At 39.0% G+C, this 12781-nt stretch overlaps 1 protein-coding gene across 2 annotated transcripts in view; it reads left to right on the top strand.

Moving 5' to 3' along the window:
* The window catches only part of POLR3A (RNA polymerase III subunit A), a 50929-nt gene extending 38828 nt beyond the window's left edge, over positions 1–12101 (top strand). For both annotated transcript variants that reach the window (XM_007067264.4, XM_037903945.2), the window contains 8 exons: positions 276–446; positions 1103–1196; positions 1330–1422; positions 3128–3292; positions 4030–4194; positions 4579–4710; positions 6150–6282; positions 8821–12101. In XM_007067264.4, coding sequence (XP_007067326.1) covers positions 276–446; positions 1103–1196; positions 1330–1422; positions 3128–3292; positions 4030–4194; positions 4579–4710; positions 6150–6282; positions 8821–8966 — 1099 coding nt within the window. In that variant the 3' untranslated portion in view covers positions 8967–12101. The remainder of the gene's footprint in view (positions 1–275; positions 447–1102; positions 1197–1329; positions 1423–3127; positions 3293–4029; positions 4195–4578; positions 4711–6149; positions 6283–8820) is intronic.
* Positions 12102–12781: the final 680 nt, after the last annotated feature.

The raw sequence follows: 12781 nt of genomic DNA, 5'->3' as shown, positions 1-12781 counted from the left end.
ACCTGACCAGTTGTGGCATGTTTTACACCTGGGGCAGAGGAATTTCTCTATGCCCCTGGCAGTCGTTCAGATTGCATGAGATTGGTGTTTGTCTCTTTTCCTGCCAGCCCCAGTGCTGGCAAAGAAAATACAGTTTAAAAACTCTTATTAGCACTCCTGGAATAATGCTTAACTTTGCTCAGCCTAGATTTAGTGTCTTAATGAGCAATTTGTTTTATACATGTTTTTGATCAGAGGTTTGTTTGGTTTTTTTTAACCCCTGGCTTTCTTCTCAGGGCACAGATGGAGCCTGGCTCTGCAGTAGGAGCTCTGTGTGCTCAGAGTATTGGTGAGCCTGGCACACAGATGACTCTGAAAACCTTCCACTTCGCTGGTGTTGCCTCAATGAACATCACTCTGGGTGTTCCTAGAATCAAAGAAATTATTAATGCCTCCAAAGCAATCAGGTACTGAAACCTTTTTTTTATTTCTCTGCTTTAGTGAGAAGTGATTAACCTGCTGCCCAAAGTAGGATCTGTCTTACAGGAATATGAGAGGCTTACACTGTCAAATATCCAAACAAGATGAACTAGGTTACTCATCAAATTTATATCTTAATTGGCAGAAAATCACATATTTCATTCCACCCAAATAATGACTTTTCTAGTGCCCAAAACACAAGGTTAGGTGCTCATTTCCTTTGAAACATTCACTTAAAGACGACAGACTGTCAAGAGATTAGTCTACATCAGATGGGTCTAGCTCAAGCAGTAGTTAAAGCACTTGAATATTTCTGATGTGCAACTGGAGCCATATTTAAGCACTGCTACAGTAAACTAAGCCATAAAAACTTACTATAACCTCTTGGAGTATGTGTACATTGGAGTTTGAATTCCAATAACTGTCTTATTCCTTCAAGCTTGAGATATTTAAAGAATAATTTTCTTAAAGATTGTCAATTTTGGGGTACTATTATTTCCTAGCAAGCAGCAGTCTTTTACAGCCTGTCCTATTTGTCCCTATAGTGAATGGTAGTTGAGACAGTCCACAGAAGCTAGGATGTACAGAAAGCTATTTTATAATCTAGCTAGTAAATTTTATAGCTGTGTCTTATTCTGCGTAGCACACCTATTATCACAGCACACTTGGACAAGGATGATGATTCTGATTTTGCCCGTCTGGTTAAGGGAAGAATTGAGAAAACCCTATTAGGAGAGGTAGGAAAATCTTCACTGTTGGTATTAGATTAAATTTAAAAACTCTAGTCTGTATTTTTGCAGACTCTTTGTAGTGGACAGTAACCATTCTGAGGGAGATTCTAACTATTCCATATTGATCTGTAACTTACAGATTTCCGAGTACATTGAAGAAGTGTTTCTTCCTGATGATTGCTTTATACTGGTCAAGCTCTCTCTGGAGCGGATTAGACTGCTGAGACTAGAGGTGAGTTTTTCAGATCTTGCTGACTGTACTACTTGGAAAACCAGAACAAGCAGTGGTCCCTTCCTCCACACCAGTTGATGCCCTTTTCAGAGATGTCAATGAAACAAGGTAGTTAAAGAGCAAATGGAAAGTGCCATCCACAGGATGTCCATATAAGGTTTACAACTCCATTTAGTACTCAAAGTTGACATTCTAGAACATTGTCTAGAGCTGGGAATAGCACAGGCAAGCAGTGTTGAGGTTTCCTGACCTATTTAACTTCAGGATTTATTCAATAGAACAACTAAGTTTCACAGATTTGTGGTCATCTTGTAAGTAGACCATTGCTAAAATTATTTTCTCTTGAGCTTTTCGCTAGGAACAAATCTTCTGAGGTGAATGGTTGTTGTGCTATGTGGCCTTCAGAATGCAAGTTTAATTCTGTGAGACAAGGTGCGTGAGGTAGTTGTCATGCTGTCTGTGAGAGTCTATCTCAGGGCAGACGATCGAAAACAGGGCGGACAACCCAAACTGGTGGTATGCTCTGTAATTAGATTTTACAAGCTGGACTTAGTGATTAAATGGTCACGTACACCAAAAATCACACACTGTTCAGGTTGCTTCCAATTGCAAGAGACCAGTCGCTTACCCCAGATCTTACACAGAAGACAGCATATGTAGCCAGTCCTGTAACAAACTATCTAAAGGTTTATTAACTAGAAAAAGAAATAAAAGTTGTTGTACAAGTTAAAGCAAGCAAACCTACACAATGAGTTCCTAAACATGATTCCTAAAGATGATACAGATGTGATAATCTGTCATTTCAAAATGTCTTTCAGGGTGGACCCTGGGGATCTCTGCTTCTGTTTAATGTCTCTGCCCCTGTGGTTAAAACAGCAAAGAGATGACAGATTTTCATGTGACCATGTTTTATCTCTTACATTTGGCCTTCCAGTCCATGAGACAAACCCCCTTGTACATATCATTTCCAAGGCCATAGGGCCATTGACCAATCCTTTGTACTATGATGATTCTTAATGGCCCGTTTAATCTTGATAGGCCTCCTTACTGTGTGTGGGAGATGATTCCCGTGCGTGGGTTCATAAGTTCAGAGCAAACATTTTCAAAGTTATAAAGCAATATGTACATATTTCTTTACAGCATGGGGTACAGACATTACAAGTGAGAAATGCTTGCAAGTTGCTGCATGCATTAGAGTCTAAACACTAAATATATTCTGGTAAGACTAAGACCTGTTTTGAACAAAACTAACATACAGGTGAGCTGGTTTGGTTTCCAACTATGAGTTTGTCAGTTCTTAGCTAATGCCTACAGCCTTGGCCAGAGCTGGCAGGTGGTTTACCAGCATCACAGTAATATCTTTATTATTCATCCACCTTGTGTATCTAATATCCTGGGACCGACACAACTGCAGTAACACGGCAAACAGTTTAGTTCTGTGTCATATTCAATAAAAGTTCACCCTTATACAACACTTCAGTGAGACTGAAGTGGCATCTGGGTCTGTGTGGACCATCTGCACAGGGGCACATTTCACTCTGAGAGCCATTTTGTGATAATCTGCAAGCATTCCGTTTGTTAGCCCCATGCAGCTGTAATAGTATCCTGGTTGATTAGTGGAGCAGAAATCTGATTTCTGCATGGCTGAAAGATTTAAAATAGTTAAAGGACATATTTTAATATTCAAGGAATCATTTTGCCACAGGTGAATGCAGAGACTGTGCGATATTCTATCTGCACTTCTAAGCTAAGAGTGAAGCCTGGGGATGTTGCCGTTCATGGAGAGGCAGTTGTCTGTGTGACCCCTCGTGAGAATAGTAAGAGTTCAATGTATTATGTCCTGCAATCCCTGAAAGAAGAGCTACCAAAGGTAAGTAAATCTCTTCCTTTTGCAATTGGTAACTGCTTCAATTTGCATGAGGGAAATACTTGTGTTCTAGATTGTATTGAGTGTCAGTATGATTTAGCTGTCTGAGTCCAGAACTCCTCGGTTTTAATGCCAGCAATGCTTAACATTTCCTGTCTCTCTCCCCCTATATAAAATGGAGATTGTAATATTTTTCTTACAACATTCTTACAAAGTATGTTTGATCATAAGACATTTAGAAGCTGGAAAGTGCTATTTGAGTACCAAATTTTCTACCACTTAAAAATAGGGCAGGTTTTGAAAGGAGCCCATAATAAAATCTGTCAAATGCATTGCCAAGCTTATGTGTGAGGATCAAGTCTAGTTTAGGTTTAAACGTAGTTGCGAACAAAAACCTGTAACTGACAGGGTGCATGCTGAGTGTCATATAGAGGAAGAGGCAGAGATCTGTGGTACGTCTGATTTTCTGGACCCCCTAGATGTGGGGGCAGAGAAGACTAGTTATAAAACAGTAATGTGGTGAATGCCCCTCTTACATGTCTCTCTGGAGCATTCAACACATAATAGAAATCAGACACTAATATTTATTTTTTAATGTTCAGACCACTGTATAAAAGTGGAGTTTTTAGATAGCTTTGAGGACTTGATTTAAAGCCTTAGATGTAAGTGTTCTCACGTTGTCTATTTAAAGCTGCATGGACAGGACAAGTTGAGTTTATACAACTTCTTATTTTGAAAAGATTGTAGTGCAAGGTATCCCAGAGGTATCTCGAGCTGTCATTCACATTGATGAGCAGAGTGGCAAGGAGAAATACAAACTTCTGGTGGAAGGTGATAACCTGCGAGCTGTCATGGCCACCCATGGAGTCAAAGGAACTAAGACCACTTCTAACAACACTTATGAGGTAATGCTCAAGTGTGTATCATCACTACTTCTGGCCATCTTGATTCCTACTTATGCTCATTTACAGACAGTTAATGCAATTTACAACTGATCACTTCTACTTTCACAAGTAACCTGTCAGTGTGTGTATTATCATAAAAGGCTAATTCAGCTGCCAACTTCAATTACTTTTAATGAGCAAATGTTTTTATTAATTCAGGATCTTTTAAAAAAAAAAAAAAAAAAAAAAAAGTGGTGGGTTGGTAGAATGTGCATCGCAGGAAAATCACTTCAGTTTTTTCTAGTTAGATCACTAAGAAAATCTTCGATCCCATGTGCAAGCAAAGAAATGTTTCAGCGGTCCAAGCACTTCACCTCTTCATTTTATCCGTGATCTCTCTCCTAGGTAGAGAAAACACTAGGGATTGAAGCTGCTCGAACAACCATTATCAATGAGATTCAGTACACTATGGTAAACCATGGTATGAGCATTGACAGGAGGCATGTTATGCTGCTATCAGATCTGATGACATACAAGGTTTGTGCTGCGTTCTTTTTGGTCTCTTTACCCAAACTAACTTTATAGAGTCAATAGAAGAGCTTTCAGCTGAGGAGTATTAATAGGCTATATACCGAAGTAACTGCTAATCACACTAATTAAGCCCCATGACTGAGTTGATATCTAAAATTTAAATGGTGACTTAATCCATAATTGGAGAACAGCATGTTTGAAGAGCTTCATTTAGAGGTTGTGGGTGTCTTTATTTCACCCTGGAGGTCAACTCATTGGCACTTTACAATAAAGAGCCTAGGGTTCGTGTGGGCACCCAAGCATGTACACCGCTGTGTATATCTGTTCATATATTTGAAAGCACAGCAGCTGTGCTTCATAGCAGAGGGCAGGGTAGAGTCCTTGCAAATGGAAGCAGATTACATAATGGACTAGGGTTCTAGCACTTGCCATTTTGATGCAATGTCAGTACTCCTCAGGGAAGGAAAATAGCTATTCACCTCCATGATAATGTATATTGACTATAACCGAGCTGTATTTGTGTTAATGTACAAAATGGAGCAAATCCTTTCACATGTGTCAAGCTAGAGTACAGGAGTTTAACGCAGGGGAACTTTGCCCTCAGGGAAAGCAGCTAAGGAATTGTAGCTTTTCCTTGTTTCCCGAAGCTGCAGGGCAGTTAGTGTTGCGCCTTTGGGACTGCAATAGCTTCTGTGCTGATTGTGGCAACTTTCCAAAATTTTGTCTGCAGCAAGCTCACAGCCCCACTTTCCACTTCATTGGAGAAGGGGGCACAGACTACAGTGTTGGTAAGCTTGTCAGGTTTCCAGCATCCACTTCTTTCCCTTACCCTTCTGTCCCATGTATCAGAACTGTACTAGCTCCATTACATCAAGGTGTGCTGTAGCAACATGAGTTAGAAACAGGATTAGATCTAATATGTTTACATTCAGGTGGATTTTCTAAAGTGACTAAAATGGAGGATTTGCATTATCCAGTCATTTTACACTTGGAGTCAGATTTATTGGCCAACAATAATTGACAGTCTCCGCTAAGTTCTTTATAGCAGCCTTCTAATAGCCTCCACAAAGATGGGGTTTGTTTTGTTTTGAAGCGGTTGATTAATAGTTGAACATTTTTCTGTCATCCATATGCCTTTTTTGATTCACATCTTTTCCAGTTTCGTTGACATCATAAAGTTTCAGGCGATTTATAGCTGATCCTATGGTGTGTGAATAAATGTGTTTTGGTTTTATTTAAACTTTCATTACTACCAAAGCTTTAACCTTCAAAAGACTTAAGCATGAAGCAGCAGAATAGAGGCTACACTTCAGACTGTAGACTTTTGTTCAATACTGTTAAAATAAACTATATATTTTGTCGTATCCACTTTCTTTGATTCTTCAGTAAATTTAACTGAACCCCTGGAACCATTACTGTCTTTTTATGTTTCTGCATTGATCTAGGGTGAAGTCCTGGGCATTACTAGGTTTGGGCTGGCAAAAATGAAGGAAAGTGTGTTAATGCTGGCTTCTTTTGAAAAGACTGCAGACCATCTGTTTGATGCTGCCTACTTTGGGCAGAAGGATTCTGTGTGTGGTAGGTATTGTCGGTTAGACTGAAGCATGCAGTATTCACTTATCTGCAAAACACCCTTAAAGTGTGTGTGTGTGTATGTTGCCCGCCTGCCAAAGCTTTCAGTGTGCCTCCCAAAATACTAAAATGAATCTAGGTCATATGCTAGATGCTTCAGAAATGGGGCTGGATAAAACAACTTGTTCCCAGAAGTCTGACAGACACTACCCTGGGGACCACATCCAGTTCCCATCCAAAGGTGTTAATCAGTTGGAGCCCTGCCTGTGCTGCTGGGGATTAAATTTGTCCCTTGGGATTTTTTTCCCCTTAACTAAATGAAATAGCAGGAAATTAGTCCCTCTCCTTAATTACCTATCAAGAGCAGTGTTTTTGTATTCACTCTACAAGATTTGTTCACTATTACTAAGACCTAAAGCAGATTAAGGGAAATAGTTCCCTGTTTTCTTTTTAGGCTCGCTTTTTGTTTGTACTTTAAAGTGCTGAACATATCTGTGGTACTTAGAATAATGAATAATTATGATGGGTTTTATCAACTGCAACAAGAAAACCCAGAAGGCCAAGGGGCTTGAACTCTTAGGCCATGGGGATAAACAAGGTATAAAATTCTAGCGAGAACTGTTGTTCAAACTGATAAAAGCTTTTTAGTTCACCTTCAAAATGTACATGCATATTTCTAGGCTTATAAATTACTGAACTAATATCAGTTGCAGCTTTCTCTTATTCCACTGAACAGATGAAAGGCACAAACTGACTAAAACTAAAATGTAAAAAAGCTGATGCAGTTCTCTAGATCAACTGTATCTTGGTAGTTAAATATTTGAGTTTTGTCATTTGATTGTATATCCTTTTCATCCCTACATTTTAAATTCTCATGCATACTCTGTACATGATTAGAAATCTGTTTATTCCCATTCGTTTTCCCCATCCAATTTTAGTTCATATTAAAAAAAAAAAAAATTTTTTTTAATGGACAGTTATCTACTCAGTTAAGCTGAGGAGTTGGGGAGGCAGGCAGATTTCATTACAACTCTAGTTATCTGGACTACATGTTAGTTCAGAGCCTAGCATAGTGGAGCTGTTATCCTTCATTGGGGTTTCTGGGTGCTACTGAAATATAAAAATACTAATATAACAGAGGCTTCATTTGGGATGTGTTGAAAATATAGAGCTGAATCCATTGACTGCTTTGTGGATAGAAATGCTTGTGAATAGATAGAGATCGTTTGGAAAGCTTGGCATGGGTAGTCCATATTTTAAGATCTGTGTCTCTTTCTAGCCATCTGTGCCTCCCTTGTGATTGACTTTTATTAATGTTTGTTTTTCTTTGCTGTGATTGTGGTTAAAGCAAAGGTCTTAAGATGAACTTGCTCCGTCCTGAATGATATGGAAAAGGAAATGTTTGCTCCAAGTCCCCTCTGTGACTGAGTTGGTTGCCCTCTCCCTCAATCAAGACTGTACTAAGGTCCTTTTCACGCTACCCTCTTCATGTAACAGTTTAGTTCAAATAAGGAAATGGGATGGACAAACACAGAATTGTCTTATTTCCAAATGTAAAGAGGAAGTATTGTCAGTTTTTCTTACAGGCAGGCTGTGCACAATCACATGTCCATAAGAGTAGGAAATATAGGTACATCGTCATTTTGGTTCGAAGGGCACACGTTATTGCTCTTCATTACTTACTTGAATTATTGTAGTGTGTTGGGTCTCCAGTCATAAGCCAGGATCCCATAGTGTTAGGCTGTAGAAACTCAGAACAAAAATACAGTCCCTGCTCCAAGGAGCCAACAATCCAAGTAGAGACAAAACACTTTTTATTTTCATGTGTAGTAGCTGAAATCTTTGAACATATGGTAATTGAAGAGCAGTGTTCTAGGAGTACATATCTAAAACACAGTAATACAGCACATTGCTGAAAAGGTAGGAAATAACCTTTTGCACGTACACATGCATTGCATGGACTTCCAAACCAAATATTAACTGACACATCAAAGGCACTGGGGCTCACTTGAGGGCTAAATCCATGGCAAGATTGATAACTTTCAACACATGCACTTCTGAGTCATCAAAATGCAAAAAAAATTAATCAAAACAGCTAAAGTGGTGAGAAACTCCAGACTTCATTTCATTTGAAAATCTGTCAGCCAAAGAGAACTTTACCAGACTGCACAAAAGCCTTGCCGCTGTGACAAGTCAACATGCAGGATATATTCCCAGCAGAGTTTGGTTCATACCTAACAATAGGCAGTGCCTTGTCCACTGTAAATTCCAGTGTCAGACAGAAAGCTATAAATCCATTTTATAACTGAAGCTCCTTCACTGCTGATGGTTGGCAAACGTGTTTAGCAAGGGGGAAAAAAATGCATTGGTTGTGATGAGTATCTTGCTTAACTGTGTCTGGTGGAGAGAGCTTTTGATATGTTTGGCTTTATATGTAAGGTTCAAACATGGTTTTGCTGTGGGGACTTCTACAGAGGGGAATCAGCAGAACAAGTAATTTTGGAAACCTTTTAGTCACTTAACCCTGTTTTTTTTCTCTTCTAGGTGTTTCTGAGTGTATCATCATGGGAATTCCGATGAACATTGGAACAGGACTCTTCAAACTGCTGCACAAAGCAGACAAGGAGTCGACCCCTCCTAGGAGGCCCCTTATTTTTGATAATGAATTTCATATTCCACTTATCACATAGGAGCTAGGCGCACCAATGGTATAAAGCTTAGTGTTTTTACTACACTCATCTCAAAATAAGTGTGAGCTGTGACTTGGTAAGTGAAATATTGTCACAGGAGTTGGGCAGTTGTTCACTAGTTGTTGATACAGACTTTTAAAGGAGATACTCGTCTATACATTGAAGTAGAAATTGGTCTAAAATGAATGTCTGTTGACTATGCTTAGTTGCTAATATGCAAGGATTTTCCATGCTACAAATATGAAAAGATGCAACACACTGGCTGGAAGACAACTGGAGGAATTGTTACATTACTTAAAATAAATACTCCCAAAGCTTGGTGGATGCGGTGTAGTAGGAATTGACTTTCTATTTCCTATGTCATCTCAAATAAAAACATCTGTTTTCTGACAGATACACTCAACTTCTTGGTGTTGGGAGTTGAGGTGTTTTGAATACAAAGCACAGGTGCAGTGACATTGGTGCCTTCAGAACTGGACGTTTTTGGACTGCTACCACTAGAGGGGTCACTAGTAGAACTGGTTAAATGACTACAAAAGACGCATATAAGGCGGTTACAGCTAAGAATTAGATGTTAAAGCATTAGGATACCAGAGGAAGGCAAGCTTTCAATTTAATAATTTCTTTACAAAAGAAATATAATTGCTATTAGGTTTTACAAGATGTGTTGGTCCATGCAACATGAAAAAGCAGTGTAAGCAATTTACAAGAAAAGAGCTTTTTGCTCAAGGAGACAATATGTCCTTTGTGCTGAACCTACTAACTGAGATTGGCAAAATGCTGAAGTAAGACATTATTAAATAGTGGCAGAAATATACTGCCTTTTTGCCTGAAAATCATCTCTGCAGTCTCTTTCCCTTAAGGTTTATCGCTGCATTACGGAGCTTGACAAGAGATGTAACCTTGTTTCAGGTGTTCTCATGACAAGGCTAAAGAAAAGTCAAGTAGCATGTGATGGTTTGTCAGTAGATGTTGATTGCAGTGCGGGATAGTAGAAGGTACTACTTTTATCAGGGATTTTTTTCCCCCAAAGAGCGGGTGATTATTGCTGTATATCTATGGTCTGCTGGTCTGTAGACATGAAGACTTCCTGTAAGCAAAATCCTGGTAACACCACTGAGTAGTCAGAAAAATTAATATAAACTGAATAACTTCTCTGGATTTACACTAAACTTTCGAAAGTGGGGGCAGCTGAACATGAGAGAGGGGTGTATAAAAAACATGCACTGTGTGTGAGGTTGTAGTACTAGATCTAGAAAAGTTATACAGTGTGCATCTTAGAAATCTGATGCTTTGTAGTATATGAATAACCATTCGGATTCTTGCAGTGTGGCAGGCTATTGTACCTTGAATGTTCTCGCAGTGCTGTCTAAGGTTTTAGTTTGCTTTTATCAGTACGACTGAGCTGTTTTCTCTACAGATTTGACAAAAATTTGTTCAACACACTGATCTCTGAAGATGGGCAGGGTGTATGTGGAAATGGCCTTTTAATGGGAGCTGCAGAAGTCACATCTGCAGTTCCTAAAGATGAGGAATGAGCACTCCAAGGTTGCATTGAATGCCCAATTCACACCACCTTGTTCCTCACCCAAACGCAGGGATACGTATTAGTAAAAGTATAAGAGGACCAGACTTTGGGAGGCATATACCAGAAGACCAACTCACTTATATTTTGCTTGTGTAATGTCAGTGACTGAATATTGCCATTGTTAATAGAAAAACAATGCTGTCAGATTTCTGCGCAAAACTGTGCCTTTTGTATTATCATTTCAATAAACTCTCCTTATACTACATTATTATTTGGTGCTGTATTTTCCTCCTAAAGATTCTGTTCCAGTGAGATTTAATGGAGGTTACAAAATGTGAAGCAAAGCTGGCATTAAAGTTTGAGAGAAGGCTTTTGTGTACAAGGATGATACACAGCTAACTTTTTTCATGGTATAGCAAGTGTTATAGTGCTGAAATTGTAAGCATGTGGCAGCCTTATTTTTGTAAATGTCTCATAAGTCAGCCAAGGTTCTTTGAACTTTTTTTTTAATGAGTGAAGTAGAAAAGTCATCTTTCTTGTTTGGTAATGAAAACTGAAATATTATTGTTTAATACTAGTTAGAACAATGCCTTACTCTCCCTTTAACTCATTGGAGTAATCGTCAGTCTGAAAATACACGAAAACCGTTCAATATAAATACAATATTCCTGAATGTACACCAGTGATACAGGGGAAAAATTAACTTTTAAGAACTGTTTTTTGTTTGGTTTTTGTTTGTTTGGTAAGCAATATTGCCTGGAAGCAAGCACAGCAAATTTGCTTCAAATAGCTTCATAACTTGGGTCAGAATGGAAAGGAACAGGATAGCATTCAGAGCAGTCTCCTTAACTTCTAAGGTTAAGATTGTACAATCATGAACTGAAGCCAGCTCAATGTCTAACCTGCCGCGTGCCTGGGTGCATCCAGATGTGACTTGGTCTCTGGGATGGGGTGCATGTGCACTTGGATTTTTATTACATTTCATGGCCAATAGAAAGATACAATGCTGTGTTAAGAGAAGATAAGGCCTTTTGTCTGTAGAGTCTGAGATGAAGCAGTGATTTCTGTATTTGGAGGAGGATGTATTAAAAAAAGAGAAGACCTAGATGAAATGTTATATATTGCTACCCTAAAATATGAATCTGTGGTTTTTGAGTGAGCTACTGAGACATATCTAATGTAGGTTCAGGCAAGGTAAAAAGAGGACAGATTTGGAGGCCTACAAATCACTAGTGTGGAAATTGGTACTAAACTCATTACAAGCCACTCTTAAATATTTTTGGGAACCAGTAGCAAAATGCAACCTGCAGAGTAAACTTACATACTGCAGTTGGATGGCCCTCTTGCAGACCAGTAGATCTATATCAAATTATTTCGGGGGGAGGGGTATTATTTTAAGGATGTGATTAAGACACAAATTGAGGGATAATAAACTTCTCCTTGCTACAGATAAATACTTGAGTGTAGCATGGAAGATTCTTTTAGTACTGTACTATGTTGCTATGTATAAAGATTTTTCTAAAGATGTAATTTTGGTGGGCCTTGTATTGGAGCAAGTGACTGCTTCAGTTTTTTGTAAATATACATAATAAAACATTTAACAAAAACTTTTCTCTGTTCTGCTCTGTTCTAAGCATGCTTTAATGGTCTTCACTAAATTAAATCTATTAGTTGCTTATCCTGACAAGAGGAAAAAGGAACAAAGGAAAAGTAGAAATTTTAGGTCTGCTTGCTGATGCATTGGTTGTTACGTTCAAATGAATTTGGGAGCAAATTACTGATGATGACCTGGCCTCTTTCTCCTTCATTTATTTAAAGTAATTCAGGCATCTTAGCCCTGGTCTACACTACAAGGTTAGATCAAATTTAGCCGCTTTAGGTCAATTTTATAAGCAGTGCGTCTACACAACCAACCCTGTTCCGTCGACATAAAGGACTCTTAAAATTGACTGCTGTACTCCTCCCTGGCGAGGGGAGTAGTGCCAAAGTCGACCTTGCTGGGTCCAATTTGGGGTAGTGCAGACACAGCATTGTGCAATTTGATGGAATTGGCCTCCAGGAGCTATCCCAGAGTGCTCCAATGTGACCGCTCTGGACAGCACTTTCTTTGCACTAGCCAGGTACACAGGAAAATCCCTGGGAACTTTTGAATTTCATTTCTTGTTTAGTCAGCATCGCAAGCTCAGCAGCACAGGTGACCATGCAGTCCCCCCAGAGTCGCAAATGAGCTCCAGCATGGAGCAAACGGGAGACACTATATCTGATTGCTGTATGGGGAGAAGAATCT

This window comes from Chelonia mydas, chromosome 7 (genome assembly GCF_015237465.2).
Source record: "Chelonia mydas isolate rCheMyd1 chromosome 7, rCheMyd1.pri.v2, whole genome shotgun sequence".
Classification (NCBI taxonomy): Eukaryota; Metazoa; Chordata; order Testudines; family Cheloniidae; genus Chelonia; species Chelonia mydas.
The sequence above is the reverse complement of the archived record's forward strand: the minus strand, read 5'-3'. Positions and strand labels throughout refer to the sequence as shown.